This window comes from Salvia splendens, chromosome 9 (assembly GCF_004379255.2).
Source record: "Salvia splendens isolate huo1 chromosome 9, SspV2, whole genome shotgun sequence".
In the NCBI taxonomy this organism is placed as follows: domain Eukaryota; kingdom Viridiplantae; phylum Streptophyta; class Magnoliopsida; order Lamiales; family Lamiaceae; genus Salvia; species Salvia splendens.
This window is the reverse complement of record NC_056040.1, coordinates 23,532,272-23,550,808: the sequence shown is the minus strand read 5'-3', so window position 1 is coordinate 23,550,808 and position 18,537 is coordinate 23,532,272. Positions and strand designations below refer to the sequence as shown.

At 38.2% G+C, this 18,537-nt stretch overlaps 2 protein-coding genes across 2 annotated transcripts; both read right to left on the bottom strand.

Moving 5' to 3' along the window:
• Positions 1-1,926: 1,926 nt before the first annotated feature.
• Positions 1,927-4,792, bottom strand: LOC121748367 (zinc finger CCCH domain-containing protein 53-like). The gene is made up of 9 exons (XM_042142675.1): positions 4,014-4,792; positions 3,799-3,888; positions 3,505-3,684; positions 3,334-3,419; positions 2,974-3,234; positions 2,755-2,878; positions 2,492-2,674; positions 2,345-2,425; positions 1,927-2,269 (listed from the first exon to the last, which is right to left on the bottom strand). Exons 1-8 carry the CDS (start codon positions 4,610-4,612, stop codon positions 2,392-2,394), a joined length of 1,557 nt encoding a protein of 518 aa, XP_041998609.1. The 5' UTR covers positions 4,613-4,792; the 3' UTR covers positions 1,927-2,269; positions 2,345-2,391.
• Positions 4,793-11,198: 6,406 nt separating this feature from the next.
• Positions 11,199-15,419, bottom strand: LOC121749742. Its single transcript, XM_042144363.1, has 13 exons — positions 15,109-15,419; positions 14,882-14,979; positions 14,667-14,749; positions 14,417-14,543; positions 14,030-14,093; positions 13,507-13,604; positions 13,332-13,416; positions 12,628-12,751; positions 12,106-12,207; positions 11,940-12,004; positions 11,705-11,786; positions 11,554-11,633; positions 11,199-11,482 (listed from the first exon to the last, which is right to left on the bottom strand). The coding sequence occupies exons 1-13, from the start codon at positions 15,336-15,338 to the stop codon at positions 11,425-11,427; spliced, it is 1,296 nt and encodes a 431-aa protein (XP_042000297.1). The 5' UTR covers positions 15,339-15,419; the 3' UTR covers positions 11,199-11,424.
• Positions 15,420-18,537: the final 3,118 nt, after the last annotated feature.

The following is an 18,537-nucleotide window of genomic DNA, read 5'->3' as shown; positions in this document are numbered from 1 at the left end:
AAATTTACTAATTATCTTTTATAAAGTTTTAAAATGTTTAAACCGTGATGCTCTGAATCAATTATTACCCCAATCCAATTTTGATGAATTAACTACTATGAGTAGGAGGGATGTAATCAAATGCAAACTCTAAATATTGTACAAACTACAAACTATGATCTGGACCGTTAGACAATGTCAACAGATGATAAAATAATAGCAATAAAAAATGTCAACACAATGTCAACGGTTGATGTTGTGTTGACATTTTTTGTTATTGTTATTTTTTTCATTTGTTGACTCAGTTTTAAATTGAGTTCAATTTTAAAACAACTTTTAAAAAATTTGCTAAATTTTAGAACTCAGTTTTATTTAGTGTTTTAGATGGAGAGAATAAAATAAGAAAGGAGAATAAATTAGAGATAAATGAGTTCTTAACTGATCGATTCCAAACCGGAACCGACTAGTTCTAGTTTTGAAATTTATGAAAAATTGAAACTGGTCAACCAATCCGGTTAGAACCAAAACCGGCTAAATAAGCCGGCCTAGTTTGGATTGAAATTTTAGATCAGCTTTGATTGTTATAACCAAATTAAACTCTCTAACATATAAAAAAAATTCTTACTATGCGAGAGTAAGAAAATTACATTGAACATTTTAAACATATAAACGAACTACATTTATAATAAAATGTATAAAGAGAAAAGATAAATGTACATAAAAATGTACATATACATAATATTGTAAATTTTTAAATTTAATTGAATTTAATTAAAAATTAGTTTTATTATTTATTGTATTATATGTAGCAATAAGAAAGAAGTGATATAGAAATTTTATGTCAAATCGTAACATGATTTTGAGCTTGATTCGAATTAATTATATAATATTTAGTAAGAAAATATTTTTTTTCTTAAATATAAAAATATTTAAGTTAAAATTTTATTTTTTTCAAATTGTTGCAAAATGATTTGTATGAAATTTATTTTATATCAATTAATATTTCTAAATCGATTTACAATGTAAAATGTTCAAAAAGTTTGATTATGTACGTACAATTATGTACATTTATCACAACTAATAAAATGTTAAAGATTTTACCACCTTTGGTATTCGAACCCATGCCCAAGAAGAGTTTTGATTTGAACATCTTTATTTATACTACGAGAATTAATATGCTACATATCTTACGCGAGCTTCTTATGTAAGTATCACTCTCGTTTAACATACGTTTATTGTTGTTCGTTTTTATTTATATATTTAGTTTGATTCTAATAGATTAAAAAATATTATTGATTGTTATTGCACAACATGCTAGTTGTTACTTTTGAGTTTTGATCATAGCGGTAGGAGTCAGTAACAGAAAACCTATTTTACGGCATGCCCTAGATCCTCCTTACAAATTTACGGCGGCTACATCATCCTAATAATCGAAATTAAATTTGTTGATTAAGCCCCACAATTTCGTGAAAGACAACCTAGAGGGTTGAGACTAAACATATCCTTATGTCATTCATTAATCGGGAAATACAGATAATGACATCTTCAAGCCACTTAATTGATTTACATATTAAATACCAATAGTATTTTAGAGAAATATAGAAAAGATACCACATGAGTGTATGAGCTCTTTGCCCACTTTAAAGAAAATACAAAATGAGACAAAAGAGTACCATAAAGGCCTAAAGGTGGCCCTTTAATTATGGCACAAAAGAATTTACTTTTTCTTCTATTTCTCGTCTCGGTACAATTTATTTTGGTTGCATGATTCAAAAACTTTTTCCTGCTTTATTTGCACAACAATGATTCCAGAAATGTTAAAAGGTTATGCATTTCACTAAACATTTAAAATAAGCATTTTCTCTAACTTCCATTTTTATTTGGGAAATATACTAAGGCATCCTATGTTTCTCCATTACATGTCAATACTAATAATTAAAGAGTAGCAAGAGGAAAATATATGTATATTAATTGACAATATATTGTTGCTACTTGCTAGTGATTGTTATATGCTACTATTAGTTGTGTGGTGTGGTCCAGCACATAACTACAATGAGGAGTACAAAATGAGAGACAGAACCCCACTCACATTAATGACTTCATCTGTCCACCCATTATGTATATCTTGAAACTAGTAATAGTATGGTATTGATGAGATAATGGCAACAATCTTGATGAAAAGCTTCCTCTAAAGATCATCTTTTGTTACTGCTGTATGGTGTGGGTATAGTTTTTGGCCATACAGCTAATCTACTTTCTTCTACTTCCTTATATATGCTACACAAACTTTCTGCATTAACAAAAAGTAAAGTTTCATGGCATCAAATTAATGATGAAAATTTGCACATGTTTCTCAGTTGCTTACCAAGCTAAAGCTAATTCCTGCTTCCTAGCATCACCACCTTCTAACAGCTACATTTCGATGGCTTCTTGCCCGGAGGAAAACCTGAACAGTGAAACCCGGGTGAGTTTAGAAAATGTAATTCGCGGAAAGAAATAAATATAGCAGTACCTGGGCATTTGTAAGTAACACGATTGAAGAGAAGCCATGGTGAGCGGAGAACCACTGGGCAGCAAAGTAGCAGCACCATTGGATGGTGCAGGCATGTTATCATCACCTTCAGCAAAAGCCGGGTTTTCAGAAGCTGATCTTGTCGGAGAAGCAAACAGATTATCTGGAAGAACATGCTCCATGCTGTTTTCAGTTCAAACAGAAGAGGATATTATTGTTTCATACTGACAGTTAACATTCTTGTCGAACAATTCGATGTGTACCTTTGATGGAGATCAGAATCATCAGCATCTGCTAGATGCAGGTGATTGCCACAGTGAACATTGTTATTGAAAAATGAGTCACCTCCTTCAAAACCCGACTTCTCATCAGCAGCATGACTGGACTCTATAATAGCAAACACAAAAGGCGAACATAGGATACAGTCACTAATAATTTCTTGAGAATACATAAATGAAAGATAAGCCATCAATTAAGCTGACCTTCTGGGTCATCTTCGTTGATTGCATGATACGAAGAAGTGTCATGTTGATTCATAAGCAATTGAGACATTCTTGGCGAGGAATATGGGATGCCGGAAGGAAACATTTGCATATAGCTATTATTATGGTTTTGAGCAGCTTCCCTCAGTTGCAATCTCAGCATCCTTTGACCTTCGAGTTCAATGGCCTGCTGCAAATCCGCCTCTTGCTTCAGTTTCTTCTTAAGCATCATATCCTGCGGACTGAGCAACATTCTAGGTCCTGCACCAGAAACACAAACTTCAGCTAATGCAAACAAAAACACTTTAGCTAAAAACATCTCTCTTTTGGAAAACAGAAGTAGTAATTCAGTTGACTCACCAAAGGGGTGATCAAAAAGCTCCCTAGAATCAATTCCTGAAGGACTTAAACAAGACGAATACTCCTCTTGCTGCTGATGATGTTTCCTACAAATGATTCAATGAATATCATCGGCTGAAACGAAATGAAACCAAACCATACCAAACCAAAACCAAAGAGGTGCATGCTTACTTTTCTCGAACTTTTCCTTTCTCTTTATAAGGTTTGACAAGCACTCTAGAATCACACACAAAATGAGGATTTCCTTTGGCCAAGATGAGTTTGACAGTATCTGGATAGACAAATGTCACAAACCCAAACATCCGCTTCTGCTGATATGGAATCCTAACATCTTGCACAGGCCCAAACATGCTTGAACACATAAAAAAACATAATCTCATCATTCTTGATAAAAAATCACAAATAAACGAATAAAAACACCATCTTATCGTTCTTGAACAAAAATCACAAGAAAATCAATTATACCTAAAGTAGCTGGAAACATCCTCTTCCTTGAATGTGCTATCAGCAGGAAATGTCAAGTATATTTGTCGACTCGCGGAGCACATTTCACCTCTACCAGTCCAACCAAATCACAATCACAATAGCAAATAAAACAACATATCATGAATTATTTCAGGCTACACAACATTTCCCCCCAAAATTAGGGCAATTAACCGGCGAATTCGGGGAAAAATTACCTAACACTCTCATCCACGAATTTGTTGTGAGGAAAGAGCTGGTGACCCATGGCAGCGAGCCTCTGCTGCTGGAGCGCCTTCAACTTCACCATCTCGTCAAATCCGCCGCTCGGAGATCCGGCATCACCGTCGCTGCTATCGGCGTGAAGAAACTTACAACTGCTTCCGTTCTTACAAAAGCCTCTGGTGAAGTACATGCAAGGCCTCCATCCGCTTCCACCCCCTCCTTCGTCGAGATTAGCCAGAAACGCGGCGTCGTTGACGGAGCAGCTGCGGCGGTGGAAGGGGAGGGGGCTGAGAATCTGCTCCTCGTCGCTCCAAATTGGGCGGGGGGTGGCGCGCTGGAAGGGAGAGGAAGGGGCGGTGAAATTGAAGGTGCTGTTGGTGGGAGGAATGACGAGTTTGGAGGGGAAATGGGAGGAAGAGAGAGCGGCTTTCGCTTGGTAGAGAAGGAGAGCGTCGGGGCTGAAGGCGAGGCGTATCATCTCCTTCTCCCCCAAGTCCTGGATCAGAATGTAGCCCATGATTTTGGAAGCGTTTTCCGGATCCAAATTTTGGATCCTCGCCATCACCATGCTCGTCGCCTCCGATTTATCCATCACTCTAGAGAGAGAGAGAGAGAGTTTTTGCTTTGGCTTCTGGTTTCTGAGTGATTTTGTTGTTATGGTGGTTTTCAATTTTCAATAGAGAGAGAGAGTAGGGTTTTAAATTTAATTTAAGTAAATTTAAAGGAGTTGGTAGAGAGAGAGAGAAGGGGAAACTTCAATCTAGGAGGATTTAAAGTTTTTAATCATGTTATGAAGTGTAATTAACAACCTAAGAGATTTGATGAGTTGGTTAATTATGTGGATAAGTACTAAATTTTTTTATTATGTGGATAAGTACTAAATTTTTTGATTTTGTTAATTTTGGGTAAAGTGGCGGGAAATTAGGGGAGTTTGGTAATTGCATAAGACAATCAGGTGAAATTCCCACCGGCGTGCGAGAATTTCATGGCGGACGTCCGCCATTGCGCGTTCCAGGCACGGATACGGAATTCCGCGAAGGAATTCGCAGTTCCGCGGCGTTCCACAGAATTCCGCTGGGAATTCCGTGCGGACTTCCGCCATTGCGTTGACGCCCGCGGAATTTCGCTTTTTTTCATTAAATATTTTTTTTCGGGAATTCCATAGGAAATTTCGCTACTGTGCAGTGGAAATTCCGTATGACGTGACAGGGCAGTGGAAAGTCCATATAACATGGTAGAAGATGTTTTTGAGAATTTTGCGGGGAATTCCGCCGGGAATTGCGCTCCACTGGTGATGCTATAAAGTTGGAGAAGAAGTAAAAACTTGGAACCATAATTTTTGGTGGCACTGCAAACTGGGTGTCTTGTCTAGGGCACTGTGATAACTTTTGATTTCTTATTTATCTTTCTTGCTTTAATCAATACTAGTATATTGAGATGTTTGTTGTCGTTATGGAAGCGGACAAAAGAGGGGTGAGTTGGGAGAGTGCATACAATACAGATCTGTATCAAGAAATGTTCGTGTGTCCACTGTCTATTTCACATTAATCACTTAATTTTAGTCCAATTTTGGAACTATAGCTTGCTCCTGCTCACATACAAATATGGCTTTTCATTATTTAATTATCTTTGTATATTTGAATTTAAACCTGAAGCTTGTTTCCCCTACTGTACCATGTATTCTAATTAATTATAAATAATTATTACTGTACTAGTATACTTTCTTATCAGAATCATTTTTTTCAACTATTGGTAGCTGCCCTCAATCATTTCTCTCAAATTTGCTATGGTACTACCTTCATTTTCTTAGTTTGAGTATTTTTTAAAATGTGATTAAGTGGAGAAAATTACCACAAGTTAGATAATTCAGTAGAAAATAAAATAAATAAGTGATATTAAAAATACAATTTTTGTCAGAAACAGTATTTAACTTGAGTCAATCTAAAAATAATACTCCTATGAATCACGAAAGAAGGGATAAATGAAGTATATTTATTATATTTATACATCAAATACCGTAGTAGTTTTTATTAAAACTATAGTAATTATTTTGAAGAGTCGAACATCATTTTGACAAACGTATATATTTAATAGTAGTAACTAATTTCATTTATATTGTTTTTCATTAATTTCATAACTAGTTTTGTTCATGTGTCATAGTACATTATAATAGCAGTAACTTGATCAAATTAGTAAAGACGAATATCATATCTATATTTATGATCATAATAGAATTTAAGACACTAAGTTGCATCACTATAATATAGTATAAGACTATCTACAATGGATGTCCTAGTGGGCATCCTAGCGTTTGCCACATCAGCAATTTTAGTTCGCCCCTTTTTTTTTGCAATGGTTTCGCCCTAGTGTTCGCCCTATCAATTAAACTCAATTTACATTTAATTTTTAATATTATTATTTTTTTTTGTTTTTAATTACTAAAATACCAAAATATATTATATTAAAAACTATAAATTTGAAAAAACAACTACATTACTTAATTAAAAAAAACTACATCATACTTGGCTAAAAAAAACTACATTCCTAAACTAAATTACTAAATTAATAAAAACCTAACTAGTCATCTAAATTTAATTTATGGCTCAAATTCGGGTTTGGGAATTGACTCAAATCCATTCTTGAAAGTGAGAAAATGAGAAAAGAGAAGAGAAAGAGAGTAGAGTAGAGAGTATTGTGTGTAAGTGTGTGAAAAGTGAATGAGGGTGTAGGGTATTTATATTGGTTTAATAAGAATAAAAAAAATTACAAAATCGTCGAGATCGGGCTCGGGCACGTCCCTGCAATGGGCGCCGATGCATCGGGCATCTGCAATGGATGGACGAGGACGCCCGAGCCCGATTTTGCGCGATCAGGCGCCCGATCTCCACACCATTATGGATGCTCTAAGGACTTCGGTCTCATTGTGAGGCGAGGCATTCATGCATCCACAACGCAAACGAATAAGCACTATAACATGAAGGGGAAATCGTGTTGGAGGGAGCCCCCATCACAACGATGTTATTATTTTGGTTTAGACATTACAAACGAAAGTGTTGGCCAGCTCTCTGAAAACGAGTCGTGAAAGGGAAATGGAGTCCAATAATGTTATGTCTCATTTCTTGTGATTCGAAAGCACATAATTTTGTTTTACTTCTCAATTCTGGAAAGCTGAGAAATATCTTACTCCAAGGCCGTTAATCTTTGCATTAACGACGTTAGTTAGTCTAAACAATTACATAGATATAGTAATAGACTAATAGTGGATATTATAGGAGTTGTGGTATGAAGCCTACAAAATCTGTATCTGTATGCATCCTATTGATTGCTATTGATTGGGTCAGGGCTGACCCTGACCCTGTTTTTTTAGTGGATGTAGCCAGTTTATAGTCCATATGAAAAATTAAAAATGAATGAACACTTGATATTCTCAGTAATAAATGTTTAATAAAGATTTTAAATGCCTACCGGTTACCGTCATGCAAGAAAATTATAATTAAATTTATTAAATACATTTGCAAGTGTAATCTGCTGGTGACGATTTATTAATGATGACAAATTTATTAAAAAAAGGCTTTCACACAGAGAAAAGAGAAAAAAGTTTTCAAATAAATTAATGGCCAATAAAGATTAAGTCAACTAATTTTAGTATCTGATTCTAGCCGAAGAATCTATCATAAATCTATATAGGATATTAATTACTATTATTTAGTTGATCTGAACATGATCGAATTTGTAAATGCAAGAGCAAAGAATATTTGAATTTGTTGCCACCATTTAATCATTTGAGTTAGGGATGTCAATTTAGCCCGCAACCTGTGGACTGTCACGAATAGCCCAGCCAAATTTATAAGGTTAGGGCTGAAAATTTTCAGCCTAATAAAATTACTGCTCGATTAGCCCGCAACCCGTTAGGGATAGACCTGAAAATCCGATGGGCTGGCCTATTTGTTTGACTCTAATTCGACACTCCATTGATTATTTTATAATATAGATTACTGAAAAAATAACTTTCCATTTTATATTAAATATATAAATTATATATTAAGTTTTTATTAATATACTAATAGATAAATGAATTAGAAACTTCAAATTCAATAAAAAAATATATTTAAATTTCTAAACATGCTTTAAAATTTCTTGATGTTTATATTTTATTTTGCATAAATCTCAAATATTAATATTTGACCATATTTATGTTTGAATTTAAGCATATATATCAAATTTATCATAATTAAATATTTTATATTTTATAAATATAACTAATTTTCACCATTATTTATTGGATTGATCGCATATTAATTTTATCGGTAGCAACCCGATTAACCCGATGGGCTAGCCTGAAACCCAAGCTTTTAGGGTTATGGTTGAATTTTTATAACCCGAAAAAATCACAACCCGATTAGCCCGCAACCCGGTGGGCTGGCCCGATTGACATCCCTAATTTGAGTGCAGTGCATGTACCATTAGAGCATCCGCAACGGCGGCCGTCCCGGCGGACGTCCGACCGGCGTGCCAAAAGTCCGCGCGGGACGTCTGCCATTAGGCAGCAGGGAGGCGGACGCGGACGTGCGTGCCGGACACCAGAGTTCCGCGGCATTCCGGGGACGTCCGCCATTGCGGTGCCACGACCGACGTCCCGATTTTTAATTTTAAAAAAAACTCTATATATACAGTTCGTTGAACTTCATTTCATTCGCACCACTTGTTTTAACGAGTTTCTCTCTCTACTTTCATTTCTTTTGAAGATAAATGGAGTACCACGATAGTGATTCCCCCGCCACGAGCTACTCACAAACGCCGACTTTTCCCGTTAGAGTTGGGAGAAATGCCGGCGGAAGTGCACCGATGTCCGGGATGATGCCCGGAATGGGGCCGATGATGCCCCAACCCCAAATGGCGGAGATGATGCCCGGGTACTACAATATGTACCCCCCTTGGTGTGGGATGATGCCCCAAATGCCCGGGATGAGTGTCGTGATGACGGGGATGATGCCCGGGATGATGCAGGGCATGCCAGGCGCTGCGGGGGGAGCTGGCAGGGGGTCCCCCAATCACCTGGGGACAATGTCTATCGCCTCTACATGGATTTATTGTCTAATGATTCCCCCCAGAGTACTTCTTTGGAGACTCAGTTCACTGGCATTGAGACTTTCTCTTTTGAGGAGTTGGGGCTATCTCCGGTCAGAGAGTCTCCCACTGAGATGCCATCGGCGGCAGGGAGGACGCGGAAGCAAGGGCGAGGGAAGGGCAAGGGCACTACCTCGTTCTCCCGTGCGGGGAAAGAGGGTGGGGTGGGGGCCGAGGAGGAGGGGGATGAAGCCGGCGGGAGAAAGAGGACCATTTGGAGCATAGGGGAGTGCGTCGCACTGGCGAAGGCCTGGATCAGTGTAGTCGAGGATCCCTACGTCGGGGCTAACCAGTATATCGATAGAATGTGGTGGCGCATTAGCCAAAGCTACCTCCAATTCAAACCGCCAGGTGGGAAGCCTCACGATGGAGAGCAATGCCGGAAACAGTGGGAGCGGCTGAGGAGGCAGCTCAGCCGATTTTCCGGCATCTACCAAAACAACCTCCGCACGACAACCAGCGGCATGTCCGCCGATGATGTGAAGCTTCTGTCTCACCAGCAGTTCCCCGACAGTGAATTGGGTTTCGGGGAATTCAAATATTGGGAGGTCTATCTTATGGTGCAGACTTCCGCCAAGTTTAGTTCGGGTGTTGAAGCTGGCTGGCCGAAGTGGACGAAGATCAACGCCTCCGGGGAGTACAACAGCAGTGCCGGTTCCCACAAACTCCCTGACGCCGAGGCAGAGTTCCCGACCCCTCAATCGTCTTCCCGCCGCCGTCGCCCAGTTGGGCAAAAGACCGCGATGAAGATGGCTAGGGGAAGCGCCAGCGGGTCCCCCGATGTCCATTCGGCAGCTCCTTCCCAGATCGATCCCGAGCTCCCCTCACTCAGCAGCATGATAGACCCTGATACACACCATGGAGAAGTGGTATGCAGCGACTGACCCCTTATACAAGTTGATGCTGAAGGATGTCATCGACAGTATGCGGCGCGATTTGGGGATGCCATCCCTGCCCGTGAGTGACGCCGGGACCGGCCACGGGCTCGACGGGACTGGCGGCGGGACGACGAGGAGTGAGACGGGGCCCGCATTTGTCGAAGCTTGAGGTTGTTTTTTTTAACTATGTATTTTTTTTAATAATTATGTATGTTTTTGTTTTAAATAAAGTGGTTGCATTTTCTCCGTATTTGTGTCGAAATTTTAATTCCGTAAATTGTTTAATTGCGTAAATTGTTTAATTTGGTGAATTTATGAATTTTTAGGGCATCCACAGTGGTGCAGATGTCCCGGCGAATATCCCCGCAAACATCCCAAAAACACCTCCTGCCACGTCATAAGGACTTTCCACTGCACTGCCACGTCATAAGTACATCCGACTGCACAGTGGCAGACATCCCGACGAACTTCTCTCAATAATAAAAATTCACAAATTCACCAAATTAAACAATTTACTGAATTAAAATTTCGACACAAATACAGAGAAATTGCAACCATTTTATTTAAAAAAAACATACATAGTACAAAAAAAACATACATAATAATTAAAAAAAATTACATAGTTAAAAAAATGAAATACAAGTGGGGCGAATGAAATGAAATTCAACAAGCCGTATTTATAGAATTTTTGAAAAAAATAAAATAAAATAATCGGGACGTCCGTGGGGTCAACGCAATGGCGGACGTCGCCACGGACGTCCCGGGAACGCTGCAGAACTCCGGTGTCCGCAGCGGACGTCCGTATCCGCGTCACCTTTGCACAATGGCGGACGTCCCGCGCTGACGTCCGGCACGCCGGTCGGACGTCCGCCGGGACGGGCGCCATTGCGGATGCTCTTATTATTGTGGATATCCGTCAGGATGTCCTTGGGGATGTCCGTCATTGTGCAATGGGATGTCCTTTTGACGTGACAGTGCAGTGAGATGTCTTTATGACGTGACAGGAGGTGTGTTTTGGAAGTCCGTCGGGATATCCGCCGAAACATCCGTCCTACTGTGGATGTTCATACTATGTCTTACAAAAAAAGGTGGCGGTTTGGCACTTTTCTCCGATGTTTATATGCTTTAAAGCAGAATTATTTCCAGCAATCTTTGTTTGGTGCAAGAACCTAATTCCTTGTACTTAATTCTATTTCATTATTAGTCCACCAATGAATACATGTCAAATAGATGAATGATAAGTAGTACAGTACATCCCAAAATTCTAGCCATAGGTATCATTTTGTACAATCAAAGAAAAGTGTTTTGGTCTAAATTCACTTTACATGAAAATTATTAGGAAAGCTAAATTACCTTTGCATCCTCAACAGCTAGAAGTGAACATGATGTACAAGAGTTTTCAATTGTAGATCCCAAAAGCTATCTCCTTCGGATTAGTCTCAACCATCCAGGGAGCCCTATCAAACGAAACAAACGATTGAGTAAAACGGTGCAAGGAATAGACAGACTTCCTGATAAAAGATCATACTTGTTCATGATGAAATTGTACGTTCCTTGTGCAGCACGACCTAGAAGGACTTCCCTTGCCTCCACTGCAATACCTTCAGGCTACAAGCAAGTGACGAAACGATTATGATGGGAGTAGACTAGTTTGGTTTGTGTTTCGTGCTTCAGGATACCTCTTCAGGAAACCAAACTCCAGGCTTTGTGCTTCCTTCAAGAATTGCCAGGGCAAATGCAGCTGTAGAGATTCCTACAGATCTGAAAAGGATTTAACGGAACACCATATAAGTATAACCATAGAATTTGATACATTAACTCTGTATGGCCTCAGTCCACTTAAATACTTGATGTGGATGAAAGATCAGATATGCATTGATCAGACAGAAACAAACACGGTGAAACTGTACTTACTCAGATAGTTTTCTGTGGCTAAATATTCCTATTCTAGACTTTCCATCAGAACAGTCCAAATCAACCTGTTTGGCATTAAACATTGTAAACATTACTTGCTAAAATTCAAAACTTCCTCATAGCATAGTTAACAATTTACAGATCCGGAAAACATAAGTAAATGTACCCTCATCGACACTTTCTCTCCGGCTATTGCATCAACTTTTCTGACTAAAGGGTCGAACAAGTCAACTAGTTGTTGAACTTTGCTTCTGTCTCTCAGGGTTTCCTGAAGATTTATGATTCTCACAAATTTATATTCAACAAAAAGCAACGTGAACCACTAGAGGAAGAGGTTAATTATATCACTCATTCAAGTGTGAAGCAGTTAAAAATAATTAGTAGGAGTATATCTCATTTGAGAGAGAGAGAGAGAGAGAGAGAGAGAATTTAGAAGTAAATTATATCAATGCAATGGAACAGTGAAACGCAGGACTTAATTATTATTGCCGTAAAACTTTTACAAGTCTTCAGGTGAGGAGATTATTTGTCTGAGAAATAGGATGCATGAGACCACTACACCTAGTGGATTTCTTTTGACACATACACCTATTTAATTATATTGCAAAAGAAAATCAGATCTCTCCTGTAAAGGAAGCACTGCACCACTTAAAAATGAATTTCAGTTTCCAGAGAGTAATATACATACAGCTGGAAGTAAGTACGTCATGGCTACCATCCCCCAATTCCAGAAGAAGGGTGCAGTCCCAAACCGTGCACTCACAGTTGGTACTCCAAGAATCTCATGGGTGCTTCTGACCTCCGGTAAATTCCTGAAAGAATAATTTTCTCAATTACCTTCTCCAGATAAAAGTGATTGGATGGTCCCTTTTTTCATGATGTCTTGGTCAAAAATCACTACTCCAACATGCTTTGCCAAAACATCACAGTAGTGGTCTAATAAATGTGTTTGCTCATAAGGCCACATGAAATATTAACGGCGTCTTCTAAGACCATTCTTCTTTAAAAGGCTACTTACAAATAATTTTTTAACATAACTAACTCCAAAATTTGACAACCTATTAACAGTTGGCAAGCGAAAGCCCTATACTAATGTGTTATGTTAATGTGTGCAGTGGTGTAGTGAAATGCATGGTTTGGTTCCATAAGAAAACGACATTGACGACATTTTACGTATGAGTATGCTATCTAGATTAATACAATTGTCAAGAAATAGAGTACTTGAGCACTGTTCCAGACATGCATAACACGGCTGGCTAATTGTGTATCTCTCAAATCTTGTGGACTAGAAAGTACTAGTATACTGTCATTTAGCTGGGCCATAACTTTAGTACTAGTATCTTTTATCTGGAAAAATTGATGCTAACAACATAACTATTTTCATAAACTTACAACAAGAAAACATCTCGCTTCCCAATTCCACGTCCAAAATCAATGTTGAGCATCCCGCTATAAGGCTTCAGTTTAATTTTTTCCCCTGTCAAATACCGAGTAAGCATCTAACCAAAATTATCAATACGATGTCATGGAACAAAGAGAGCAGAGAAGGCAACAATCATCACCCAACCTTTGTTATATGCAACTACCTCTTCTCCTAGAAGTAGAAAGCTAGTCGATAATATTGTTGGGCCAGCACCACCAGAGCCTGCAGTATAGTAATAGAACCTAAAAGCAAGAAAGCATGTTAATTAAACTAGAATTTTAGAAACAAATTGAGATAAGGAGATCAAGGAGTGGTATGGATTTCCATCTCATTCGCAAAAGCGTGTTAATTGAACTAGAATTTTAGAAACAAAAGGAGATCAACGAGTAGTTTGGTTTTCCATATTATTCGTATATCTAATTACACATATTTTGCTGCTAAGTCTTCTAAGGTCATAAGTGTGTCTTCCTGTTACATGCATATATATTTGCATCTGAACAATAAGATAAAGCCGGCAGTAAGCCCAACCTGTAATTTTCATAAAAATAAGCTCCCCAGTTCAGTAAGTTTCAATTAACTTTCCCTTCATCAATCAACTATTATGACTATTCTAATGAAAGAAGGGTTGATGATGCCTACAAGTTTACAGAGAAAAGATAAAAATCACCTCAGTCTCTCTGGTTCACCTTTGCCCTCACTTTTGACTTCACGAACAAGCTCTGCTGCCATTACTGCAATAGTACGGGGAATTATTTATGCCAGGAACTGAATATGTGCTTTAAAGTCAACCATGTACAGAGCAAAAGTTGGTAAAATGAGACAGTGATGCAAACGGGGCTAAAGGATAGCAATGACAATCAATTGCCACATGAAGTCAATTTAGGAAATAGTTTTGATACAAAAAACCAACTCGCAATATGGGAGAGGACAAATGAGTAAGAATGTAATAAAATGGACTTTTTCATCCCCATAAAGAGTTGCAGCAATTGAAATAAAGGTAAAATAGCAAGTTGTGAATGCACTTAAAGGGTTTCTCGAGATAATGAGACAGAACTGTTGCTCACTCCTGGGTAGATCCCCCCAGTTGTTATCGCTGGAATATTTGCATCGAGCGCTCTGTTCATATATGATTTTGCACGCTGCGCGGAGCTTGAATCATCACACACATCAAGATAGGCAACCTGGGAGACAAAAACAATCAATATCATGCTTGTGCATTGATACATAGCTCATAATGAATAACAATGAGATATAAAACCCAAGTAAGTTCTGGAACAAAAGCATGCTCATTACCTTTCTCTCACCTTGTTCTGAATTGCAGCTTCAAGCACGGTACACTTGTCGGACTGCTGAAATGGCCCGGCAGTATGAACAACAAGATCCACACCTACACATAGCTAGCTGATTAAAGAAAATCATTGAAACCAAGCCAACTCAGAAATTTGAAGCTAACACTTGTATAATCTAATTCATCTCACAATGATAAGAAATTGGAAAAGCAATTGGAAGAATCACAAACCCTTCAACGCTTTTTCTAGTGATAAACTATCATTGATGTCAACCTCCACGAATTCAGAGTTGTTGCCTAATTTTGTCACCACTGCAGCACCTTTTTCCCTGCCAATTAACCACACATTACCCTAACTGAAGCCCTATTTAAACGACTGTGTTAATAGCAATGCCAATTGAATTCAAATCAAACAATTAGGAATAGGTTTATACAATAAATTCCTTTGAATTCGTTACCTGTTTCGGCCACCGACTAGAATGCGAAGATGAGGGCAGAATTTGTTGAGGGCGAGGGCAGTGGAACCTCCAACTCTTCCGGTACCGCCTAGTATCAAAATTCGGGAGGTCTTCGCCTTTTCAGGTAGCTCGACTCTTTCGATATTACTGGCACTGTCTTTAGCGGAAGCAATTGTGAGATTTCTGGGTATGCCATTGCCGGCGTTCAATTGCAGGCAGAATCTCGCCATGTTTAATCTGTTGATTTGTTTCCCGCAATTATCAGTTTATCGTTATTGGTTGATAGTATGAATGATGATGATGTGGCCTTGCTTTAGACACTCACTTCTGGTGAGTGTCTAAATTAATTCAAGTTTATAGTAGTACTAAATTTCAATTTATTTTTTTGGAACACTAATTTTTAACTTATACATTTATGATAACAAATTTATTTCATTTTTGTATAATAGCAGTTAAAACAGATTAATTAATTAATTATGGTTAGCCGCTATAACAATGTCAAGGTTTATGTTGGTGTCTGACTTTGTTAATCCTATCAAGATATATATTTTTTACATAATAGACAATAGTTTTGATTGAATTCGGATGATAAATTTTGTAAAATATCACACCTTTTTTGCACGAGAGGTCTAGCAAAAAATGATTGGTTTTTATTTAATTTTTGCTTAACTCAAAATAAGTATATATTGAAATATATATCATTGTAAATTAATTTGGGTATATGGAATCATCTTCGTAATTCAATTCGTTGTTGTATGTATTTCATATACGGGAGATGTAGTGTTACATACCATACCATACGAGAGCATCACTCTCGTTTAATATTTGTTATATATTTTGTTTTATAAATTTAGTTTGACTCAAATATAAAATTTGTTAACAACATTTTTTAATTTTTATTTTTATAAAAAATAAAGTTCAATCTATTCATTTTCTCTATAATTGCATCATAAATTTATTTTGATCAAACTAAATTATTTTAAAAAAGTATTATGCAAAGACTACCTCTATATTGTATATTTGTATGACCATAAAAATAAGAGTATAGTACTAATTTGGTCCTAAACATATGGCCGATTTACGATTTTTGTCCAGAACATTCACTTTTTGAAATTCAAGTCCAAAACATACGAAAATGCTATATTTTACATCCTTTTTTGACGGTTTCCGTCATTTTTGACGGCCAACCATGATTTAGCCCAATTTTGACCTGATTAGATTTAATCTGAGATTATTAGTTGGTTAATATTATGTTAATTATTTTGCTAAATAATAGTACAGTTTTTTTAATATTTTGAATATGAAACATCAAACCCCAATTTTTACTAAGTGTGGGTTTTGGAACTTCAAACGTCAATCTCTCTCTTTTCTATCTTCTCTCTCGTCACTCTCTAAGAAGAACCCTAGTTCCGATTCCGACCAAAGCCGACCGATTCCGACCGATTATTGTTGGTTGCCGTGAGGAAATCTTATGCGAGGAAGAGGAAGGTCTCGGCTACTGGTAGTTCTGGAACGAGCGATTCACGTCCGCCTGACACTGAACAAGGACTGTCGACTGCGTCGGGATTTGTGGGTTCTAACCCTAGCTCTAACCTGGATGTCCATTCTTCTCCGAAAATGAACCCTAGTTCTTCAGTCGGTGACCGTCGAGCTTCCCCAGAAAGCGACCCCGATTTTGAGAGGAGGAAGAAGGCCCGATATCCCCGTCATTTTCACCAGAAGTCGCCGCTCCATCTACTTCATCCTACTGAACGGAGACGACCTTCGCCTCAAATTCCAGCTCCTCCTCCTTCGCCTGAAGAACTATCTGAAAGAAGCAAAGCCAAAGCAAAAGCAGCAAAGATAGCCCATCGAGTTGTCACAGTCCGGGATAAGGAGGATGGTGGCCAGAGAATGTCGAGGAAGGGACTGATGTCGGAGTACAAGTGTCGGCTTTGTGGTGAAAAATGACACAACAAAAGGAGATGTCCCCAAGGCATTCAATTGGGAATACCGAAAGGTATAACATCTTTTTTGAACTATTTTCATTCAACTGTAAACCATAAACATTGACACTTCTTTTCTAAACTATTTGTAGGGCCAACGGTTAGGAAGAAGTGTAATCGTGGTGAAGAACAATCGACTTGTACGTTGTGCCACCAACTCGGCCACAATAGGGCAACTTGTTCAAGTTCGGTTGCAGATATGTTTGCAGAACCCAGCTCCTCAAATGCTGCTGCCTCCTCTGTTGTTGCCTCCTCTGTCCCTCCGAAGAAGTAAACACCTTGATGGAAGGGTGTTTGATGTTGGCATGTTGCGTTAAAAATCGTTTGTCATGTTGTGTAACAAATACAATGAATACTTGCTTATTTTTGTGGTTTGATGGTTTTTTGGTGTTGTTGGTGTTAAGGCAGATGTAGTGCCTTATGACAATATTTTTTTATGGATGTAATTCGACGCTAACTGTGGTGGTTTTTTAGTTTTGTTGGTGTTAGGATTGATGTTAGGATGCAATACCTTATGACAATGTCTTTTTGATCGTCTAAATGTTCAGGACCAATTCGAAGTAGATTATGAATATGAAGGACCAATTTATATTGTATTTTGTTGTCCATTTAATGGTTCAATTTGATGTCAGTTTATTGACATAGTCGACGAAGAAACAATCACATACGAAGAAGCAATCACATAATGTATGAAACCAACATCAACTACAAAATTTGTAGCTTGTAAGTCTGCAATGGGTGTGCTTAAATGTTCAGGACCAAATGGAAGTAGATAATTTATATGGACTACTTTGTCTTGAATTTTAGGGTTGTCCAATTATTGAATCAGTTTGATTTCTGCCGATTTTTCTAAGAAGAATAAGAAGGATTCACTTCAAAATTCAAATAGGAACAAAAAATTAGTTTTCAAACACTCCATCCATCAACCCATCAAATTACTTGAACAAACAAATATGTGCGACAACAACAACAAAACAAGCACCAAAGCACAAAACATTCACTAATTTCTGAATTTTATCCTTAATGTCGGTTAAATTCAATGCCAAATCCTCAAAATCGGCACCACCGAAAGCGGTAGACGAAGAACAGGTTGCGGTTGACGGTGCTTCGACATCACGATTTGGCTCACACCACTTGAAGAAACTGCATTCATTCCTCTCACATACAAAGTAAAGCTTCCCCCTCGATGGTTTGCCTTGGCCGGCGACAATACGGAGCGTCGCCGTCTTCTTACAGTAGCAGAAAGTGTAGCTAAATCGGAGGTCTCCGAAGTCACGAACGCCGTCGCTGCCGACGGAGTCCCGACTAAACGTCGAACGCCCCATGTTCGAAGGTGTTTGGTTGTTGCAGAGATGGGGAAAAAATTAGGGTTCTTGGGGGGAAGAAGGAGCGGGAGAAAGAAGGGAATGAATTTGAAAGAAGTGAAGTGTTTGAGAGAGAAAAC